Source organism: Diabrotica virgifera, chromosome 7, assembly GCF_917563875.1.
Source record: "Diabrotica virgifera virgifera chromosome 7, PGI_DIABVI_V3a".
Classification (NCBI taxonomy): Eukaryota; Metazoa; Arthropoda; class Insecta; order Coleoptera; family Chrysomelidae; genus Diabrotica; species Diabrotica virgifera.
Window position 1 is genome coordinate 239,238,027 of NC_065449.1, and position 24,114 is coordinate 239,262,140.

Sequence of the window (24,114 nt, forward strand, 5' to 3'; positions counted from 1 at the left end):
TTTAAATATTCTAAAGAACTCAGTTACTTTAAGTTATATATAACCTATATAATCGAAATTGATTTGATATATTATGAAGTCTATAAAATAGGGAAAACCCCCAAAACCCCCTTAAAAAACAGTTTTTTGGATTTTTGTAGGTGACCGGCGTTATAGAAAAATCTAAAAAAAATTAAAAATATAGTGTTTGATAAAATACATAAGATTAAGAAAAAATAGACCTGCAACTATTCCTCAAAAAAAGTTATATGTACGCTTTTTTGAAAAAATTTTTTTTTTATTTTTTTTGAGGTTATGTACACTCTACCTACGGGTCTATAAAAAATAGACATGTTTTATAAAAGCCTAAGCTATGCGGGTGGTGGGGCAGGGGGAAGGGGGTGGTGGGTTAAAATTACGCTGAATCTTATGTGTTAATCACACAGAACTTAAAAAAAATAAAAAAAATGGAATTCTGTTAGTAAGGGAGGGTAACTTTTAATTTATTTATCCCGTCCATAAGTGGAAAGTTTGATGCGCCACTGTCGACGCATGTGCCACTGAAAAGTGAGGGCACAGTGTTCAAACCTTTTCTTTTAGGTTCTACTATTTAAGTTATAGGGTCCCATCGTGCCTAAAATGATTAAGAAATTTCACCTATAGCGGCTCTTAGTCTAGTGCCATTTCAACAGCCATAGACATATAATACCCACAACGCGCGCTGCAATCTAAAATTGTTCACCCAGTGCGACAGAGAAAAATGTTGTAAACAGGGTATGCATCTCTTTCTAATCGGCGGGGTTTATCGACCACGTGACTTTCCTATTGCCGTCGATTAGAAAGAGATACATACCCTGTTTACAACCTTTTTCTCTGTCGCAGTGGGGAAACAATTTAGTTGAGAAATTCTTAAGAAGTATGAAGCAATTTTCAATCAATAACTAATGAAAATTCTCGCTTAATTTAAACCAACTATGTAACAGCAAATGTCATAGTTCTGATCGCAAAAGCATCCAATAAGCTCACTTAATCACAATTTTATTCCAATGTAACAGGTTTGGCACAACCCTCTTAAAATTAACAGAATACCTTTAATAATTTTATTGAGCACAAAAGCAGTTTTTCAGCAACATCGTTTTAAATGTTTTTGGTAAATTAACTATAACAGTCCTTGGGTCACCATTAAAAAAATTATTACCTCCTTCATGAGACTTTCTTTATTCAGTTATTCATGTCGACTGGGACAATTTTTTTATTTCGGGAGGGGGGTGTTTCGTAAATATAGAGGTTTCTAAACTTTACTGCGTCCGACAACTGGAGTACCTACCCTTAAAAATTTGTCGGAAAATATTACTAGTAAATTGTAAGTATTTTTATTAAACAATCCTGCAGAAAAAATCATCATTTATGACTCCATAGTGCGCCCCTTATGGAGGAAAGCTAGAGTGGTAGCCCTCTTAAAACCAGGGAAGGATTCGGCGGATACAAAGAGTTTTAGACCTGTCTCTCTTTTGTGCCACCTTTTCAAGGCATTTGAAAGAATGATACTGAACCGGATCGCTGAATATGTGGAGACTAAAATTATTCCAGAACAAGCGGGATTCAGACCCGGAAAGTGCTGCTGCAGTCAAAAAAATTAATCTCACCCAACATATTGAAGATGGTTTTGAACGGAAAGAAATAACAGGAGTAGCGTTCATAGACCTAACTGCCGCCTATGACACAGTTAACAATCAACAGCTACTCGCAAAACTCTACGAAACTACAAAGGATTTCCGACTAACAAGGTTAGTGAAATGTCTCCTTCAGAATAGAAGCTTCTACGTAACGCTCCAGTCCAAGAACAGTCGGTGGAGGGACCAAAAAAATGGGCTACCACAGGGAAGTGTCCTCGAGCCGATTCTATACAACATATACACCAACGACCAACCCATACACCAACAAACAAGGCAATTTATTTACGCTGATGATACAGCTGTTCAGCTCAGGGAAGAACCTTCAATGAAGTCGAAGTGAAACTGACAGATGCCCTGGGAGACTTAGCTCTATACTACGATAAAAACCACCTGAAACCCAATTCCACAAAAACGCAGGTATGTGCTTTCCACCTTAGAAACAAGCATGCCCGAAGGCCGTTGGAGGTGGAATGGCGTGGTCAGATGCTGGAACACAACGAGACGCCAAAATACCTTGGCGTCCGTCTGGATAGAACTCTGTCTTACCGATACCACTGTCAAGATGTCAAGAAGAAAGTAAGTGCCAGAAATAATATCATCCGCAAGCTAACTAATACAAAATGGGGAGCACAACCACACACACTCCGCACTTCTGCCTTAGCATTATGTTTTTCGGCCGCGAAGTTTGGAGCACCAGTATGGACAAACTCTGCTCACGCAAAGAACGTCGATGTGGCTCTAAATGAAACGGTTCGTATAATATCGGGTTGCCTGAAACCGACACCTATCGAAGAGGTATACCCCATAGCTGGGATTGCTCCACCACCTATCAGGAGGAAGGTCACGTCAGAGGTATAACTAAAAAAGCAGGAGACGGACCGAAGACACCCCTTATATGACCACCAAACTCAGCCAAGTAGACTAAGATCTCGGAAAAGCTTCCTGAAAACATCAAGATCCATCCCCGAAGCGCCAGAGACGCGCCGAATACACCTATGGTAAGCGTCAGCTACCGCGACACATTTTCCTCCCTCAGAGGAAATGGCTGCTGGACACAATTTACCGTATCCGACTTGGAAAGCGCTAAATAGACTAAGAACCGGCGTTTCACGTTGTGCTAGCAAACCTGAAAAAGTGGGGATACCAGGAGGACGATACCTGCGACTGTGGCGCGGTTCAGACCAGCAGGCATCTATCATGCACAGAGATGAGAGAGACCTGCCCAGAAGAAGACTTAATTATAGCAAATGACAGGGCCATCTATGTGGCCAACCATTGGAAATACAGAATTTAGAGTTGTTGGTGTTCCGGACACGGAAAGTAAGTATAGGGGAGCGACACGTATCATAAAGAGTAATAAATTTTATACCCTCACAGCTGATTTTTGCAGGATTGTTTTGATAAAAATATTTACCATTAACTGGTAATATTTCCCGACAAATTTTAAGGTTACTCCAGTTGTAGGACGCACCAAAGTTTAGAAACCTCTATATTTACGAAACGCTCCCATCCCGAAAATTTTCCGAAATAGAAAAGTTGTTCGACTCGATATGAACTGAATAAAAAAAGTTTCATGAGGGAGGTAATAATAATTTTTTTAAATGGTGGGCCCAATGACCATAAACCATTTTTTTCTGGATGTTTTAAACGATATTTTATACATACATTTATTTATACACTTTAAATAATAGTTTTATACTTTTATAATACCATAGGAAGTAAGATTACTTCTTAAACTAAAGACTTAACTTTCTTATCCACCTATATTACAATGACTAGTATTACATCTATTAGTGTTATGGTACCTTGATTTTAACCTGAGATTATTTCCTAGAACAGCGTTATAAAAGATTGACCAAAGTGATCAATCTGTATAACGCTAAGTTAATCATAGATTTTTTCCTCCGATTGTTTGTTGGTTTAAAATATTTTTGTTGTACTGTTTTGTAGTATTTCTGTTGCACTCAAAATATATCACACTTGTTTCAGTCTGTCCACTCCATTACCAATTACAAAAAACTCATAGTTCGCTATCTCAGATATTTAGTAAATTTAGATTCTTCATTACATATTGACATTAACACACACTTAGACCTATATTAGTTAGCTTTCTTTCCATTATTCACTCATACAATAACACTTCGTTTGGAAGCCTATCATGTTATATTTCCTAGAATTACTTTATTTTATCGAAAACAACATAAATTTCAATTAGATTTTCCCCTTTTCTCATATTTCATTTCCGCTGTTTGTTATTAATGCCATTACATAATTTTATTCATTTTATTATTTAAAATTATTTCTTTAAGATTATCATTCACTTCCGGATCTTTATTTTTTATTTTATTTTAGCTACTTTAACTTCTCCACAACTCCTACCCAATCTTAACAGACAGAATTTATTATTACAACAGTATGCAGCTAAATCTAAACACTTCTCATCTTGTTAGGCAACCAATAGTACATTTTTTTTAAAACATATAAAATTAGAACTTTGCTTTATTTACCATCCAATCTTTCCACGCCAGGTTATTAATTGTTTACTATGTAGTATATATCTCATTTTATTATACTAAATTAAACTGCCATCTTGTCATTTTACAACCAATGACGTCACACTTTTAACCATGGATTATACCAACCTTAAATCCTACAATCCAAAAGTTTTTTTTCTGGACTAGAGAGTTGCTAATTTAGACTTTAAAACAGATTCATATTTGTTATACAATTTTAATTACATTTTCAAACAGTTATTAACAACCATTACATTTTAATCAAAATCCGAACTTAAAACTTAACTTTTTGAAGTTCTTAACCAAAAATTGACTTTGTCTTATCTTGTCATGTCATATTGAAAGTACATTTCCTATTTTATCAGTTGCTCTGTGCCCATTGAACTGGCAAGTACCTAGTTTTTCCAGCAGGGAAGCATGTTGCCCTTTAAGCATGTACTAATTTAATCCTTCAACATCGACTGGTATTCACCATATTTTATTTAAATCTATCATGTAAACCATATATTATAATGTTACCACTCTAATTGGTGTGCTAGTTTCAACTAATCAGCAGAATGTAAGTATTCTCCACATGTTTTCTCTAATTAACAGTCACAATTTTAACTTTTTTGCCCTCAACTAACGTGGAAATACTTCATTCTAGGCACTGAAGATGTTCTGAATTAGAACGAAAACGTTTTGCACGACTTTTTATGAAGTTTTTAATAAACCATTTTATACCAGTATACAACTTGAAGATTTTACTTCTGTATGAGTTTTTTTAAACTATGGTATACAGCCAACTATTGGAATTTTTCCATTGATTTTGAGCATTATATCGTCTGCATATCTGACATTCTGTCTTCTAGTGCCTCTAGAAACATCACTTCTGAGCACATATAAAAAAGTACAAGGTAGCACATTTTGCATTGACAGTTTTCAGCTAGTTGTCAATCGGAGGAAAAAGCAATAATTCTAAGGTGATAAGTAGTAAGAGTATAAGTCAGTTTTTGTTGGTTCTGAGGATTTTCTTTGACTTCTCCATTGACGTTTTTCCAAAAATACAAGTCAGTTCATTAGTGATGTTGAAAAAGTAACTATTCGTTACAAAGTACTCGTTACTTACGAATACCGAAAGTAACGATTACTATTCAGAGAGGTAAATCGTTACTTTGATTACTCTGATTACTTGGTTACTTCGTACCAATCGTATCAGAGCTAGTAACGACTATTGTATATACTTTGATTACTCTGATTACTTCGTAACAATCGTATCACAGCAAGTAACGACTATTGTATCTACTTTGGTTACTTTGATTACTCTGATTACTTCGTACCAATCGTATTAGAGCGAGTAACGACTTTGTATCTACTTTGATTACTTCGTTACTTCGTACCAATCGTATCAGAGCAAGTAACGAGTATTGTATCTACTTTGATTACTCTGATTACTTTGATTACTTCGTCACTTCGTACCAATCGTATTAGAGCGAGTAACGACTATTGTATCTACAACCAGTACACTTGATTACTTTCTAGACTGACCGGAAAAATGTGGAAATGATAATGTTTCTACAGTATGATCAACAACTTTAATTTTGTATGTATTGCATTGGTTTTATTAGAATTAGACGAGGGCATTTAGGGGGGGGCATACAAAATACCTACCTACTGAGAAATACGATTTTCGATATAATTACCGGTACTCCAATACAAAAGTAACAAAAGTAATCATAGTAATCAAAGTAACAAATACTGCAAATGATTACTTGTTATATCGGAATACCTATACAAAATACCTACCTACTGAGAAATACGATTTTCGATATGATTACCGGTACTCAAATACAAAAGTAATCATAGTAATCAAAGTAACGAATACTGTAAATGATTACTTTATACAAAAGTAACGATTTGTAACGAATACTTGAAAGTAACTATAATCAACATCACTATAGTTCATACCATAATTTACTATACAACTCATATTGATCCATGTGAATATAAGTCCTATCTCTATTTATGGGATAACAGTCCAGAGAAAGAATGGTAGGGGAGCCCAAGCAGGGATTTTTGCAGTTACTCGAGCACGTCAGATTATTACACGGGGAGAAACCTTGTACCCTGAAAATGTACCTCTACCATATATTGGCTCTTAATGCAGGGGAGTTCGTTAAGGGGGGACCAAAAAAAAATCTGTCCTTAGAAAAACTCGAAATCGTCAGATTAAGATAGGGTAAGTTAAGTACATGCAAAACAGTATTTCAAAAATCTGACGATTTGAGCGGGGCGTAAGGAAATGGGTGAGTCCCAAAGTTAAACAAGAAAAAAAGCGAATATTTCGCGAAATGAATGACAGATCGAAAAACTAAAAAATATGTGCTCAATATTTTTCAAAAATATATCGAATGATACCAAACACGACTTCCCACGGAGAGGGGTGGGGGGTAAATTTAATATTTTAAATACGAATCCCGCGAAATTTTGCGAAATGAACATCAGATCGAAAAACTGAAAAATACAGTTATTCAATATTTTTGAAAAATCTATCGAATGGCACCAAACACGACCCCCCACGGAGAAGGGGTGGGGGGTTACTTTAAAATCTTAAATGGTACCCCCATTTTTTATTGCAGATTTGGATTCCTTACGTAAAAATAAGTAACTTTTATTCGAGACATGGATAGATGGAACTATAATCTAAAAAAACGATTGTTGAAATGGAAAATTGAATTAAAAATGGACAAGTGCCCAGTAAAATGGAAAACTTGACTTAACTTTTTTTGGTTTTAGGGCCTACTCTTCACAACCCAATAGGTCCTCAAAGCGCTCGAGTGGCTGCACATATAGCATACTTTGCTCCCCTACCATAAGGTTAAAAATCAAAAAGTTGTGGACTTTCACGCGGCCTGGTATCTGACGTTTTTTTTTGAGTTTTACGGACATTAATACGTAAAATCTCAATGTTTCATGCAGTGAATTCGGTAGGCTTAATAAATTATTTACAATTTAAGGCCAAGAATGCAAGTAATTGTTTTATAAAACATGATTAAAGTTTTCAAATAGCGATTTATTAAAGTTGATTTGCCAACTTGTTGCTTAGAAAACTATAAAAAACTAAAGAATTCATAATTTTCAATAAATTTTAATAACTGCAATAATTGCAAAAATGAAGCTACAACCTTAATATTGCGTGGAAAGTCAGGTCTTATAGAGTTAAAAGTTTGGTTAAAGTTGTACAGGCATTCATTAATCAGATAGTGTAAAAGTTATTCAATTTGTTTATTCCAAACAATTTTTCTTGCAATAACCTAAGTCAGAAAAAATGAACTCACAATGATTCTCCGGATAGCATAATAAGACTTTTTTGATTTTGCCTGGGAAAAATTACTTTTCATATTCGAAAAGTAGCCAATTTTAAACAAAATGGTCCTATGAATATTATGGACGACATTAATTAGTTATTTCCTTTTTTCAAATCGGCGATATCGAAAAATGAAATTTGAACCTCAAAATTAAACTACAAAATATCTCTTGTTCTTTTTGATGGATTTGGACGTTTCTTTTTATAAATTAAATGTAGTGTCTGCATATTAAATTGTTAATAATTAAAAAGTCTACTGAACCCACTGCAGTAAACATAGAAATAGGTTATCGAGGTCCATAACTCTCAAAAAATTGTCATGATATCTGGCAAGATCGAAATCACGGGAATAAGTAGTATATAGAAGTAGTATATAGAGTCTAAGAATATTTTCTGCAAAAAACTATTATTTGACTTATACTTTTACTACTGACCACCTTACGATTTTCGTCGTTTATTTGGATTTATGTTAGGAAAATATTCTTTTGTATAAAATAAAAGCTTGAGATTGTATGTGATATGTGCAGATCTGTTAGTGTTTGGTTATCTGTAAAATATAGTACAAATGTTAGTGTTCTTTTATTTATCTAATTTTTAATTTACATATAAAGCTAAAAGCGACAACGAGATTGTTATGATTACAAAAACAAATATCAAATTTACTCAGATTTACCCAGAAAAATGTTTCTTTGGTAACTACACCATACCAGCTCGACTCTTGCTTAAGAGTATTTCAATCAGGTGTTGTTGTGGATTTTAGCCTACAGTCTTCTTTGAGCAATCACAGTGACCCCTTTTACAGAAATATAAAAATGGCTACTCGATAGGTTTTAAAGAAATGTAAAAATGGCTACTCGATAGGAGCTAAATCGTAACAGTAATCAACAGACGGTGGCCTGAGAATGAGAAAATTTCAGTTCCTCTTTAATATTTCCAATCTTAGCTCCAGTGCCAGCTAGAAATAAGTTCGGAAAAACGGAAGACAATAGTAAACGCAGCAAAGACTCACGCAAAAGACAAAGATGCTGATGATGCTTGTCTTTTCCTTCTAAAAGTCAGTATCAAAGAGAATACAGACCCGGAAAGAGTATATCAGGATTTCTGTCGTTATTTGTTTCGAGTCATTCTTCGATTTGATACTGCTTGATGAGACTCAATAAAGGCGAAACATGTTGTAGTGCGAACACAAAACTTTTAGCGAGAAAAAAGAGGCATCCATAGTTTCTGCACGTCACTCTCTTTATGGTTTAAATAAGCAGAACTTTGAATGAGCTATTAAGAACCTACATACATATATGTATTCATTATATACAATGAACACTTATATGTATGTCGTACGGATCATAACGAAAGAATGATTTAACACTATTATCTAGTGTTAACATGTAATAACATAGAGAATGTTTATTGGAAAAAAGTAAGGATGAAGCAATCAATTGATGGTGGTCAATTCCTTCTATAAGTAGAAGAGGAGGAAAGACGAACTGGAAGACAATTTCGTAAATGATACTGACATTGTTATAATACAAGACAGGAACACTGGGATAAATTCTAATAAGGGAAATTGATCCAACACAATATAAAACCGTCAATAATACTGTGATAATACTATTAAAATAATAGCGCATTTTTGTTGTCACATGTCACATTAATTCCATTTATACACATATCGGTATAAATCTATTTCTTATTTCTATTAAAATTTCATAATATAACTTCTACGATTAAAATAATTTCAATTTTTAGATCCACATAATTTTCTTAACTTAATGTTTAGAAATAACTAATACTAAGAAAAATATAACAAAATTACACAATATATAACAAATCCAAGGCTTTTTCCATAATTATTTTTATAGGCAATAGCTGATCATTTTTTAGACCAAAAATGGTAACAAGATAAAACCCATTCAAAAAGAAAGAACATATAATAACAATTAAAGAAAAAAATAAGAAGTTTTCGAGTTTTTTCGTATATTTTTGCATTTTCTGAGAAATTTCGCCATCATTTCATCATCAGAAATTAGAAGTCTCGACGAACAAAAAGCATAGAAACAAACTTTTTGAAAATTTTTGATTAAAAATAAGGGTGCTTTTTCGATATTAAATCAAAATAAGGGGAATAATAAATATTTTAAATAAAAAAATAGAGAATGTTTGGGACATAAAGATGTAAGTTTTGACTAAAATTTCTTGAACATTTTTTTCTTTTGATATAAAAATAAAAAAAAGTTGTATATCTCTTTATTACTTACTTCTTCTTCATGTGCCGTGCTCGATTATCGAGCGTTGGCTATCAAATTGGCTATAGTAATTTTGTTAACGGCAGCCCGGAAAAGGGATGCAGAGGATCTGTTAAACCATTCTCTCAGGTTTTTAAGCCATGACGTTCTTATTCCACCTGGCCCTCTTCTTCCGTCTACCTTGTCCTGTATTATTAACAAGGCCATAACATGGCCAAAATATTCCACTCTATCCACCCAACTTATTCGTAGGATTCTCCGGTATAGCCAGATTTCAAAAGCTTTCAATTTCTTGAGAAGTGTATCTGTTAAAGTCCAACCTTCGACATCGTACAACAGAGTAGAGAACACATAACATCTCACTAATCTAATATTAAGATTCAAAGTAATGTTGTTTCCAAATAAAAGTTTCTTTATCTTAAAGAATGCAGCTCTGGCCTTCTCTATACGTATTCTAATTTCTTTGCTCATGTCCCAGTTCTCATTTAGATTGCAACCAAGGTAGGTGATACTGTTAGTTCTCTCTAATTGTTCACCAAAGTTGTTACTACTTCCGGTTGTATTGGCGTCTTACTGACAACCATCACCTTGGTCTTTGCGGTGTTTAGCTTGAGTCCATATTCATCACACGTTGTGGTAATCCTATTAATCAGATGTTGAAGTTCTTCATAATTGCTCGCAATTAACACTGTGTCATCCGCGTATCCCAAATTATTAATATTGACGCCATTCATTTTGATACCACGTTGAGCATCATCCACTGCTTTATGGAAAACAAACTCAGAATAGATGTTAAATATTAGTGGGGACAAAATGCAGCCCTGCCTTACTCCTCTTCATATTTGAAGTTCTTCAGACGTGTCCCGGCCAATCCTGATGTTTACACGTTGATGCCAATAGAGTTATTACTTACAACTTTGCTATTTAACTTTTTTCCCTTGTACTTGTAGTGTTGCCAAAAATCGTGATAAACCGTTTCTTACCATTTAAAATTCACCCACTTCCATTTCCCAAACTCAGATCACTCGTAAATAATTTTCCTTTTATTTTTTGCATATTTTCTTTATTGTATAATGGGCTTCATCCATTTACTATTTTTGTTTTCACTTTTTTCCCATTTTCAAAGTCTTCGGCTCTGGTCTATTTCTTATTTCTACTAAAACTTAATAATATAAATTACTACAAATAAAATAATACCAATTTTCCTCAAGCCCCCTATTTTCGTAACTTAATGCTTGGAAATAACTAATAACAAAAACAATTAACAACATTATGTACACATTATATAACATGGTATAGTATTAAATATGTACATATTTTGGATTCAAATAATCCTCAAAATGACGAATATCTATGGAATATGTGGGAATCATACCACATATTAAAAAAGCTGTAAAAATTGAAGATCTCTGCAAACGATAAAATCAAATAAAAATAAAATTAATATCTTAGGGAATCGTACCACATAATAAAAAAACTGTAAAATTTTAAGATCTCAATAAAAGATAACAAATAAAAATACAATGATCTCACAACGCCTTCCACAGAGATAGACTCGGTTAGTTACAATATATTGTCACTGAAATGAAATAAAATTTACATGAATAGGTTGGTCTCGAAATTACAATAATTTCATATCATTGCGCCACCTCTGAATTTTGAATAATAACTGCGTAAATTGATATAAATACATCTAAAATCAAATGAGAATGTCACTTAATAAATCTTTCTTCAGGTATTAAGGCAGAGGCTTACTCCTATCTTATAGATAATAAAGTATATATAATTTGGTCAGTCGTACAAAACTATATAGTTTCTCTAATCGGCTTAGCTCACGTTGGGTTAAGTTCTTTTCTATAGCCACTAGACTTATAGTATTTATGAATGACCGTTTTATGGACTTCAAACATGTAATTTTACGACGTTATTATATAAAATTCAGAGTTGTATAATCATATAAATTTTATTTCATTTATAAAGTTATAAATTTCATAAAATTTTGACGTTGATACAGTGTTGCCGTATTGTCGAGATAGTAGAGAATATAAAGAATCATAAAATGGAAGTTTAAAATAGTAATAAATAAAGCAGATTTTGATATAAATAGAAGTAATAACTGAATGATAGCCTTTGCATATATAAAAAAATTAACATAAAGCAAAACTGTGTCAGCGAAATTTGTACTTTCGTTTGCTTCTACACATTAATGAGTAGAGTAACCAAATAATAAATATTGAGGTTCCGAAGAGATAGAGGTTGATTACTGTTGATTCTCTAGGAAGCTCACATTTAAAGTAGGCGTAGTTGTTGGGTGTGATCGTAGCCTGCGATAAAAAGAACAATTTAGCTGCGACCAACAGTAGCAAATAAGAGTTTTGAACAATTTCCGCTGTCAAATTGAAGAATCTCAGATGCAGAATCCACCAATTTAATAAGAATTAAAATGGTAAATAGTATTTTAAAACTGAGATTTTTCGTGTTGAAAGTTCTTACTGGTACATCCTTAATCTGCGACTTTTTCAATAAATAAGACAGCAGACGACGAATATAGAAACCGAAAGGGAAACGATCACATTCCGCTTTCATTCGTCTAGGAAAAACGGACAGCAGAGGAACTTTCAGTACTCAAATCCGAGTAAAGGAAATAAAAATAATAAATGATGGTTTTGCTTGTTTTCGATTCAGAGGGTTGCACACCAGCTAGACAGGCTCTGTTTCTACCATTTCAGGCGTCCTCAGTAGCTTTCGTTAGTGTGCCTACCTCTAGACCTAAAAACAGCTCTACCATCATTTTAAAGGGAATCTGAAAAATATGAAAAATATAAAGGGAAGCTGTATCGCGTCTGATGGGAAATTATTATTTTTAATTTCCGCTGTATTTACGGGGTTTGTTCACATAGAAACACATATTTGGCCCAGAAAGTATTTATTGGTAAATACATCTATAAATATTACCACTATAATGAAGGCACATATCTCATTGTTTCACCAACCGATGTATACCCTGATTGAAGAACTCTTGTGGCTGTTGCTCTAATAATTCTTTTACGACACTTTGTACTTCTTCGTCCGACTTAAAACGATTCCCTTTTAGCACCTTTTTTAGTGGGTTAAAGATATGACAATCAAAAGGCGATAAATCGGAGCTATAGGGTGGATACTCTAATATCCTCCATCTCTTTCGATGTAGATTTTCTTTCACTATTTTGGCAACATGGGGCCGAGCATTGTCGTGCAAAAGAATGACACCATGTGAGAGCTGAACGTTTTCGTCTTATTGCTTGATGGCACGATAATCTTCTTCTTCTTCTTTTTGTATAGACATGACTCTGTCTGTTTTTTCAATGTGCCTCTAGTAAGTTGTCGTTCCATCGTTTTCGTGGTCTTCCCACTGATCGTCTTCCTATTGGAGAACCGTCTCTCGCTGTCCTGACTACTCTATTTGTTGTCACTCGGCTTATGTGGTCACTCCATTCTATTCTTCTGTTTCTTACCCAGTTATTAATGTTGTCCACCTTGCATCTCCGTCGTATATCTGTACTTCTAGCTCTGTCCCATAGAGTCTTACCATCGATTTTTCGAAGGGTTTTCATCTCTGCTGTTTCGAGCTATCTTTTTGTCCTCTCTGTGTCGGGTCGTGTTTCTGCCGCGTATGTCATTATTGGTCTGATGACTGTTTTGTAAATTCTGCCTTTCATTTCTTTTCCGATATTTTTATTTCTCCATATTGTGTCATTCAGGCAACCTGCGGCTCTGTTTGCTCTATTCACTTGATCTTCCAGTTCTGTGTCGAGCCTTCCGTAGCTAGATAGTGCGATGCTTAGGTATTTAAACTCCATCACTTGTGGCACGATAATATAAGATAATAATGACACCTAATTTCACCGCCAGCAATAATTGACGAAAGAAATGAATTACCATTTTGTCTGTACTCCGTGAGATGTTGCCAATATAAACTCATAGGCAAGCTTCTTTGGTACTCTGACAAAAGGCTAGGAACCCATTGGGCAGAAACTTTGTTGTAACAAGTCTTCCACACATGCTACATTCTTGTCTGTTGATTCATTACTCAATGTACCTGGTTACGGCTTATCATTCATCTCATGCCTTCCACCCTTAAATTTTCGACATTATTCCTTGACAGTTGGATATGTAAAACATGCGTTTCAAACCTTCAGCATACTAAAATTCAAAGGTCGCAAGTGTTACGGGTTAAAAGTCGCTAAGCAACTAGGAACGATTTTTAATATTCAGATTGTCATAATTTTTGCTTTATTCTCCCAAGTACTGGCCTAAACAACTATAAAAATCAAGCTTCTATATTGTCTTGAATATTAGCTGCTATCAAACCATTTTTAAGTCCGAAATTATATAGGAAATCAGGCATGAAGTAGGCTTTAGGTATAAATTGCTACCTGTCTAGTAAGTCTCATCTCTTTGTCTTTACCTGTCCAGTGTCATATTTTGTTCACTTTTGATTTTCACTTCATGAGGACAAGAAGTGTTGTCTTATGAAACTGTTTAAGATTTTAAATCAGAAGTCACCCTGAGAATTAATCAAGAAATATTAAACTTTCTGAACTTTTAGAGGATCTTGTTTGTCAAGGATTTATAATTCTCGGATATTTAGGTCTTCACGACCTCACTTTCTTCTGGCCACACGCTATCGTTCAGGTAAGCCTTGTCTTTTTAACACCTGATTCGGTGTCTAAAGGGAAACCTTTAGTAGTTCTTTTAATAAAATTTATACTTTCTGCACTTCTTGCATGCTGATGTATCTATTTATTTCAAACCATTTTTCTTTCTCCCCTATTTATTGTATATAGTGGGTTTTTTTGAGACACCTTTCCAAGGGCCGATAAATACTTGGAGAAACTATTAAGTGCCCGTGGAAACATAAAGTGGAAATAAAGTAAACTAGAGAGTTGTGTGCTTTTTTCCCGTACGACAAATGAAACATCGACAAAAATATAAGGTAGGATCAGACCAATTTTTATCCTAAAAGAAAACGTTGTTTTACCAGTCTAAGCCGCCACCTCCACATACAGATATACACTCACCGGCAAAGAAAACGGGCACCCCAAAAAATGGGTAATTTTTAATGTCTTGTATTTCCTAAACCTGATGTCCGATTTAACTCATCTCTCAACTCATCGAGATGAGTTGACAGGAGAGTGGAGAAGGCGCCGCAATGCTGAATTGGTGACTCTATATGGTACTGAAAACATCGTCAGACATATAAAAGCTAATCGGATAAGATGGGCAGGTCATGTAGTAAGATCAGAGGAAGACAGAGTGCTAAAGACAGTGTTCTTCGAGAGACCAGACGGTAGAAGATCAGTGGGCCGTCCCAGAAAAAGATGGAAGGATGATGTTGAAACCGATCTATCTAGGATTGGGGTACAACAATGGCAAATCGAAGCGCAAGATCGCAGACGATGGAGGGCCATAGTGGATGCGGCGAAGACTCACCCCGAGTTGTAAAGCCAGTCAAGAAGAAGAAGAAGAAGATGTCCGATTTAAGTAATTTTTTTAATATGTTATAGCCTTATTCTTTATCAATATCGCTGTAATAATATTGTTGCTAGACAGGTACATTGTCATTGTATACAGGGTGTACGAATCAAACTGTGTTTTTTTCTCAAACTTTGGAACACCCTGTGGAATGTTCTAGCTTTTATAAAATACTGAAATTATAACCAAACTATAGCCTCAGGTTTTCTTAACATTCTGTTTTTTGATTCATTCGCTTATGTTGGATAATAAAAAAGTTAAGCACTTTAACAACTACCCCTGTTTTTCGTTAATACAGGGTGTTTTTAAATAAGTACGGCAAACTTTAAGGGGTAATTCTGCATGATAAAATAATGACAGTTTGCTTTATAAACGTATGCCCACAAATGCTTCGTTTCCGAGATAGGGGGTGTTGAAATTGTTCTTACAAACTGACGATTTATTTATTTCTCTAAAACGGTTTGTGATATGCAAATGAAATTTGGTAGATTTTAAGAGGTAGTTATTGCGCATTTTTTGGCATACAATTAAGAATTTTATATTCACCATTGGCGTGCATACGGGTATAAATATTTTAGATATATCCCGTATGCACGCCAATGGTGAATATAAAATTCTCAATTGTATGCCAAAAAATGCGCAATAACTAGCTCTTAAAATCTACCAAATTTCATTTGCATATCACAAACCGTTTTAGAGCAATAAATAAATCGTCAGTTTGTAAGAACAATTTCAACACCCCCTATCTCAGAAACGAAGTATTTGCGGGCATAAGTTTATAAAGCAAACTGTCATTATTTTATCATGCAGAATTACCCCTTAAAGCTTGCGTACTTTTTGAAAAACACCCTGTATTGACGAAAAACAGGGGTAGTTGTTAAAGTGCCTAACTTTTTAATTATCCAACATAAGCGAATGAATAAAAAAACAGAATGTTAAGAAAATCTGTGGCTATAGTTGGGTCTTAATTTTAGTATTTTATAAAAGCTATAACATTCCACAGGGTGTTCCAAAATTTGAGAAAAAACACAGTTTGATTCGTACACCCTGTATACAATGACAATGTACCTGTCTAGCAACAATATTATTACAGCGATAATGATAAAGAATAAGGCTATAACATATTAAAAAAATTACTTAAATCGGACATCAGGTTTAGGAAATACAAGACATTAAAAATGACCCATTTTTTGGGCTGCCCGTTTTCTCTGCCGGTGAGTGTAGTAGTCAGATAACTTGTTTTTTTGTTTTTGTAAATAGTTAGTAACATATTACATAGTTTTAAATAATTACAATATTAGTGTACGCTAAAAAGAATATTCTTCGAGGCAAGCATAAACATTATTTGGGCTTTTTATCTCTTTCTTTTGTTTTTATATTTTTAACTAAGATTAAATAATTATAGATATAATATATCGATTTTATAGTTTTGTAAATAAGAATAAATAGTTTGTTTTCTTCGATTTTGGTTTCTTATTATGTATTTCTTTTTCTTTAAGTTAGGAAAAAAAGTATTTATTTACCTTCGCATAAAAAGAAATACAGAGTATAAAAACTGGTAACATCGGCGAAGAGTAACACAAGCTGATTATATTTGGACGGATTGTTAACAACAATCACCATTTTTAAGTCACATTACTTAAAATCAGTCAAATAAAAATGATAGGAACGGATCAGTGTGACGTTTACTGCTTTCAAGGCTAACCTGACCAAAGATGCGGTTCCAGTGAATAAGCTTATACTTAAACAAGGTATGTTTCACCATATCGTGATTTCTTTATATGTTAAACTATGAGGACTATCGGGCGAAGACTCGGTGGCAATACTGGTAGGTACTGGAAGTTTATAGGAGTTTTTGCGTGCTGTGACGTTGGAACTAGCTTACTCGGACATATAGAAATACCCCTTTTTATATTCTTCGAAAACAAAACGTTTTTATTATTTCTTTTTCACATACATACATGTTAGGTTAGTCAACTGGCTTGAACGTCAAAGACCACGTAATTTTAAAAAGGCAGTTACTTACAGTTAGTCAATCTTGAAATCTAGAACAATGCACGAATTGGTGGAGTTCTTCATAGAATTTTCGATGGCTTTCTACTACTGACTTGGGCATATATCAGGTAACACCTGCAATTATCTTTAACACTTTATTTTGGAAAGTTTGAATGTTTAGAAAATAACCCTTCTTTAGTAGAATCAGAAGTTTTGACTACCCGACCGAAGATAGAGCCCGCGACGATGGAAGTGGTCAAAAAAGCAATACGGGCACAAAGGAATAATAAGCCTCCAGGCATTGACACTGTCTCCTGTAAACTAGGTGGTGAACACTTAACAAGCGCTCATAAACAAGATTTGAAATGATGCAAAGATCGCTAGCAAATGAAAAACCGGGATGATATGCCCACTCTATAAAAAGGGGATAAACTGATATGCGATATCTCGGCACAACTTTTTCGTTTTGCAGCTTAGAAAATTTTTACTTACATCCTCAACAAGCGACTCCAAGCCAACAGTTAGCTGAAAATATGTCGGGGAATATCAAACACAGAAAACAAATGTTTGAGAAGGAAAATCTACAATTGACCAGCTATTCACAGTGAAATAAGTTCTAAATGAGAGAGAGACTATTTATTTATTTATAAATAAAATAAATTAATAAATGTGTCACTTACCAACAAATAGTTAGGGTTATCCTTGTTTCTCCAACTGAAACTCGGTATCGTCACTTCCAAACCCTCTCCTACAGGAAGCGGACGAGTGCATCCATGATGAGTGTGTCCAGACAAAGACAACCTAGGTTTGACCTGATTAAGTAACTGGTAAGTAGCTTCTTGACTCAAGCATTCCCATCTTTCTCTAAATCTTTCTTGTTTGATAGGAAAAGGGGCGGCATCAAAATCGTTGCATTCCATATCTGACTGTCTGTACAAAGGATAATGCTACAAAATAGGGAAATATATAAGATTAGTCATCTATTCATTATTCTGTTCCGTGGTGTGTGTGGATGCGTGTAATAACCTTATTGTCCACGGAAACAAATAAAATAAAAGTAAGAAATAAAACGTAAAACAACTGTCAATAATGTAATTATTTATTTCGATAAAAAGGCGTGGTTTGTTTATATCTCGTAAGGGCTTGTTATCCTTTTGCCGAGCGAGTGGTTATGACCTACCGGACTGCAAGCTGTGACTGAACTAAACTACAAACATTAATTTGTCATTATGTGGTTTTACCATATAGCCAGACATTTATTAGATCTGAAAAGCTGAAAACGCATTTTACCTGAATAAATTTCCTTTCTTAAAACTGAACAGGCCCTTTTATGCATATGGTTTGGTATATTATCAGCGGAAAAAATGTGAATTTTAAATGGGACGTCTTATTTCGTTTTGAGAGAAAAGTTATTAAAAATTAAAATTAGCAAAATAGTAATTGAAGCGTGTCGCCACAATTCTACCTATTTTAACACAATATTCTGATTTTTAAGATATAATTACTGGTTCTGTAAATTTAGACGTGAACCTCGTACATTAAAGAATGATAGGAGATTGAAGAAACTTAAAAGTTTACCGAAATCTACCAAAAAAATTAGACCAAAACTTTTTCTAGATGATTAATAATACGTCATTTATAATTACGAATTGAGGACCAAACAAAAATCAAGAAAATGGGTCATTAACATGAGTAAAATAAGTATTACGAATTTCTTTCTCCCTGGCTCTTCCCTCTGATTTCCTACAGTGCCAATATTTTAACTCAGTATTTTCCAAGCTCTTCTACCAAACTAGTCATATATCCTGCCTTGTAAGAGGGTTTACATATTTCAGGTTCCAAATTTTAAACACATACTCATGTCGATTTTTCTTTTCTAAGTTCGTCGCCGGCTTCTATTGTTACTCTTGGACTATTCAACTGTTTATTAATATTTTTAAAATACTTAAGAGTAGAATTTAAAAAACATTGTTATCTAACTATTTTTATTTTTTTAAAATAAATTTCTCAAACAAATTCAATTTAAAGAATTAAGGATTTGGATAACTCGTGCTGACCAAATTTGAATTTGCTAAAACACATTGTAAATATTGTCTGTTATTACAGCACACTCACGTAAAGGACCACATATTCTATCTATCTAATTACCCTCCTGGACCTCTTTCGGTCCATCTTTGGACATAGGCCCCCCAATCCTTTTCCCTTCTTCTCTGTCTGTCGCTACAGTCAATATCATCTGCCCATCTCATTTGGGACCTTCCTCTGCTTCGTTTATCTTCCCACGGTCTCCAATTTATAACAATTATTCTGTTCCATGTTCCATCAGTCTTCTTTTTGTCTTATATTGTGTCCGGCAAATCTCCATTTTAATTTTGCAACTTCTTGTCTAACATCCCTAACTTTTGTGACATCCTCACCTGTATTTGTTATGATTTTGGTCTTGCTGTAATTCATATTAAGGCCTATCTTTCCAGCTTCTATGTCCAGTTCTTTCATCATTTCAAACAATTCTTCTTTTTTATCGGTTATCAATACGATGTCATCAGCGTATCTTAGATGGTTCAAGCGCTGTCCACAAATGTTTATACCTTTTTATTTCCATTCTAATCTTTTAAAAATATCTTCCAGAGGCTGATTGAAAAGTTTCGGTGATATTGTGTCCCTCTGTCTCACATAGGACCACATATTATTTATTGAAATATAAGGGGAGCTGTTACAATATTATGAACCAATATTATTTTGATTTTCTTATTAATAAATGACATACTATTGGATTTGTACCTCATACCATTAGTAGATTATGTTACATCTACATGTATATTTAAGTGTTAGTTTTAAAATTTTGCTTACCTGCATCAATATGGGTCTACTATATTTTGCTAATTTCATATTTGGCTTACACTTTTCGGTATAGGTTCCTTTTGTACATTTTAAAATTTCTAAAAACATTAATTTACATTAAAATAAGCAAAGTATTTACAAACTATAAAATTATTTAACTATACAGTTAAAATCAATGTTAAAGCAACATTACGAATGGGTTTGTATAATTGCTGATATGCAAGTGAAATATAACTTAGTAGAAGTTGTAAGAACAAGTGATAGAATAAATCCTAGAAATTTCAATAGAATATTTTTATAATATTCCTTATAACGTTAGTTTACTCCACTTACTTTCAATTTTTGTTAATTGTTGTTCAGCAGGCTTACACAAAAAGCATCCATCTCCCTCTAAAGCCATACTATTTACAAGAACAAAATGGTTGCCTCTGAGACTAATCATTTTCACTACTGGAGCGTCAAATGCTTTTACAAATCTTTGATTTAGGTACGGACTCACACTAAAACATACCTATAATTATTTTCATAGTTTATCTTTATCATCTGAAGAATATAGCTCAGGAAAATAAGCAAAAAAGTACTCTGTTAACAACATGAGGGGGGGGAGGCACAACTGTAGAAGATGTTATCCCTTTGAATGCTGAGGACATCTGAGAACTTCATACCGTTACTACTGCCGAGTGCACATGACATCTTCAGGCATCATATGCAGATATGCACCACCTTCTTTTTTAGGTTAGTATTTGTTTGACTTTGACTGACTCTATTGAGTATGTAGATAAAAGTGTATTTATAACATCAGTTTAGATTCTTATTATGGATAAAGCAATTCCAGGGCCATGTCGACCAAAACACTAGAATGTAAATGCAGTAAAAAATTGAGTTAACATCTAGGTCATGTTAGGTACACTTCATCAGCAATGGAATGCCAGATTTATACTCAGCCTTTGCCACTGCTAATGCTGGTGTCAGAAATATTGCCGAAATACGATATCGACACAAGTGAAGTGTTCACACCAGTCCTCACCAACGTCGGCAATGTCCTCAGAACTAATACTCGCATTCGCGCTGCCTCTCCTTTGACTTCTGTACCAAAATCCGACTTTTTGGGGAGCACTGTGCAATGGCAGTAGCTGAGCAGCGGCAGCGCAAGTGAGCTATTTACACATTCACGCTACCCACTTCCCTGTCCATAGGACTGAGTGTAAATCCGGTAAAAGGGTTATGATGAATGGGACAGAGGGGAGGGAAGTAGTACAAATATTTTATGACTCTTTTTAAGTACAGTAGACTCGCGATTATCCGAGTCTCGGTTATCCGAGCCCCTCGGTTAACTGAGGCAAAAGTCATAACTGGTGAGTTACAACTTTCAACCTTAGCGCAACATCGCCGCCCCAAAAACAGGAATGAAGCTTACGCAAAAATCAATCAAATATTTTTTTAAACAGTTAAGGCGGCGCCAGTTATGCGGTATTTGGCAATTACTGAACAAGTGCTTGCTAAATATCAAATATTTGAGTGCTCATGAAAATGTTCGTTAAACAGCAAGCACCTTGCACCACATATTTGAGATTCACCACGGCGAATATTTGTTTACTTTGAAGTGTTGAAAAGACTGATAACATACGGGAACACAACAAATATTCGACACGCACTAAAATTGGTCAATGCCAAATAGCAAGCAACCCCTCCACACTAATAGGCAAATAGTAAGCATTTATTCGGTAATTGGCAAATACCGCATATCTGGCGCCACCTTAATATTGATAAGGTAAATGTTTTTATCTTTTATAGACAGTAAAAGTTATTAGTTTTGTGATTAAAATATCCACAGTTATGGTTATTTACGTGTTTTTCTATCAACATAACCAATCTCAGTGTTAACCGAGTTTTTCCATATCCGAGGTAGTTACGGTCCCACATACCTCCCATAATCGCGAGTCTACTGTATCAGTATAACAATTAATATAATTTGGTGTAGGTTAAAAACTCTTACCCATAATGGAAGCCTATATCATGATTTCCAACAGCAACATAAATTTTTGTCCCTTCCGGAACAGCAAATAAACTATAAAATCTGTTCACATAATACTCAAACTCAGTGCTGCTGCAATACAAGCCTTCGTCAGTAAGATCACCTAGTACGAACACCAAGTCAGGTTTGTGCAAAGTCATGGCACTTTGAAATGCCCTGTACATTTGCCACTCCCTTCGTAGCTTATCAAACCAATGGCCCTTTCTGGAACCCAGTAGGTGTGTATCTGCAATGACCATAATTTTAACAGGGTCTTCATTGGAAGGCTCTATAGATGTATCTTCGTTATCAGGGTCTAATTGGGGCCAATCACACTAAAAATATTTAAATTTAAATTCTAGAATAGTGTAAAATGTTGAATAATTATATAAATACTCACGTTAAGTTGTACTGCATAGAAAATCAAAAATTCGCAATAGAAAAATAAGAATAATACTCCAAAGCTAGTTTTTACTATAAATTTAAGGTTAGGTCGCATTTCAGTTTTGTTTTGATGTTTTATTTATGAACTGTCACTGTCATGTTGCTGTCAGTTTCTATTATGGATCATTAGTCTCTAAATTACTTCATAGATGGCGCATGGTGATTAAATTTAAAAATTTTACAGGTTGTTTGAAAAGGGAAACGTGGAAACAGAAGAGAAAAATTGAACATATAGAATTTTTGAAATTGTATAGAAAAAGTTATTCGCTTACCTAAAAAATACTCTATTAAGAGATATTCTTTTATTAACACGTGTTATAAAGTGATAAACTTATTAAGGAGTAAATGGAAACGTTTCGGGACCTCAAATTTCTATTCCTTAAATTATTGGAATATTCGTATAACCGGTATTCTAATAAACGAGTTCGACTATCAACTTTGTGATTGTGGCTGATTTTCTAAATAAATAATTCCTCTGAGGAATTTCTCTAAAATAGGCCTGGATCCCGCGTACCAAAAAAAGGTTTATTAATAGAAAGCTGAAATAATTTGTTATTTAGATTAACGGTGTCTAGTCGGACAAACTTTGATGTACGGGAATACTGGAACAGGGGAAGTTTTATTAATTGTGGAACAGTTTAAAATTTTGGAACGTAAGATATTACGAAAACGTCCCATGTATTTTGTCGGACAGAACATCCAATTGATTTGTTACCCTTTCATTAAACTCTCATGCAGAAATCAGACTGCTATTACTATAACCAACATGATTCATGTCATTTGACATGTTCCCCGTGTTTCACTCATTAAAATACCCAGTTGGTGATAAGTAAACACAAGTCAGATTTTTGCATGAGAGTTTAATGAAATGGTAACAAATTATATGGAAGTTCTGTCCGACAAAATACATGGAACGTTTTCGTAGTCTGACGTTCCAAATTTTTAACCTGTTCCACAATTAAAACTTCCCCTGTTCCAGTGTTCATATGCATCAAAGTTTGTCCGACTAGACACCATTAAGCTATTAACAAATTTTCAGCTTGCTAATATTAATCAACTTTTTTTGGTACGCGGGATCCAGGTCTATAAGAGTAAATGCCTTTAAATGAAGCCTTTGTCGGGAGGCTAAAAAACATTAAAAATGTAAATTTTTCAAGAAGTACACTAATTTGTCATGGCACACTAATTTGTCATTTTACTGCATGTCTCTTACATCTTCAGAAATTTCTACTTTTAGTTTGGATTTAGCAGAACGAAAAATTTGGATTTAGCAGGTTTTCTGATGGGTTCAAATATTGAATTTCTAACTCGAGAGTAGGTAATACCTACAGAAATCAGGAATAGCTGGTTGCTACTAAACAACGCCTATTTCTGAAAATAGTTTATCTGTGGGTAACGTTTTCTAGTTAGTAATCTTATCCATCATCCATCTTTACATGCCCATTTTCTCTTTTATTTCGTTTTTAAACAGTTTTTTTCGTTTATCAAACGGTCGTAACTATGGCTAGCAATGCTAGAAATGGGAATACGAAGAAAATTAGTGAAGCTA

The 24,114-nt window shown here is 34.2% G+C and overlaps 1 protein-coding gene across 2 annotated transcripts; it reads right to left on the bottom strand.

The window, feature by feature from the left end:
* Positions 1-1,803: 1,803 nt before the first annotated feature.
* On the bottom strand, positions 1,804-22,656 carry LOC114328133 (metallophosphoesterase 1). Of its 2 annotated transcripts, none has more exons than XM_028276913.2 (6): positions 22,522-22,656; positions 22,104-22,456; positions 20,441-20,607; positions 20,117-20,205; positions 17,947-18,213; positions 1,804-12,081 (listed from the first exon to the last, which is right to left on the bottom strand). In XM_028276913.2, exons 1-6 carry the CDS (start codon positions 22,618-22,620, stop codon positions 11,926-11,928), a joined length of 1,131 nt encoding a protein of 376 aa, XP_028132714.1. In that variant the 5' UTR covers positions 22,621-22,656; the 3' UTR covers positions 1,804-11,925. The 2 variants fall into 2 exon arrangements, with proteins under 2 accessions (XP_028132714.1, XP_028132728.1); XM_028276927.2 differs by lacking the exon at positions 1,804-12,081 and adding an exon at positions 16,931-17,401.
* Positions 22,657-24,114: the final 1,458 nt, after the last annotated feature.

Coding starts and splice junctions, on each gene's coding strand:
- LOC114328133 (XM_028276913.2), bottom strand. CDS start 22,620: ATGCGACCTAACCTTAAATTTATAGTAAAAACTAGCTTTGGAGTATTA. Junction 20,608..22,103: donor GATATAGGCTTCCATTATGG/GTAAGAGTTTTT, acceptor GGTATGTTTTAG/TGTGAGTCCGTACCTAAATC. Junction 18,214..20,116: donor GTAGACCCATATTGATGCAG/GTAAGCAAAATT, acceptor CCTATTTTGTAG/CATTATCCTTTGTACAGACA.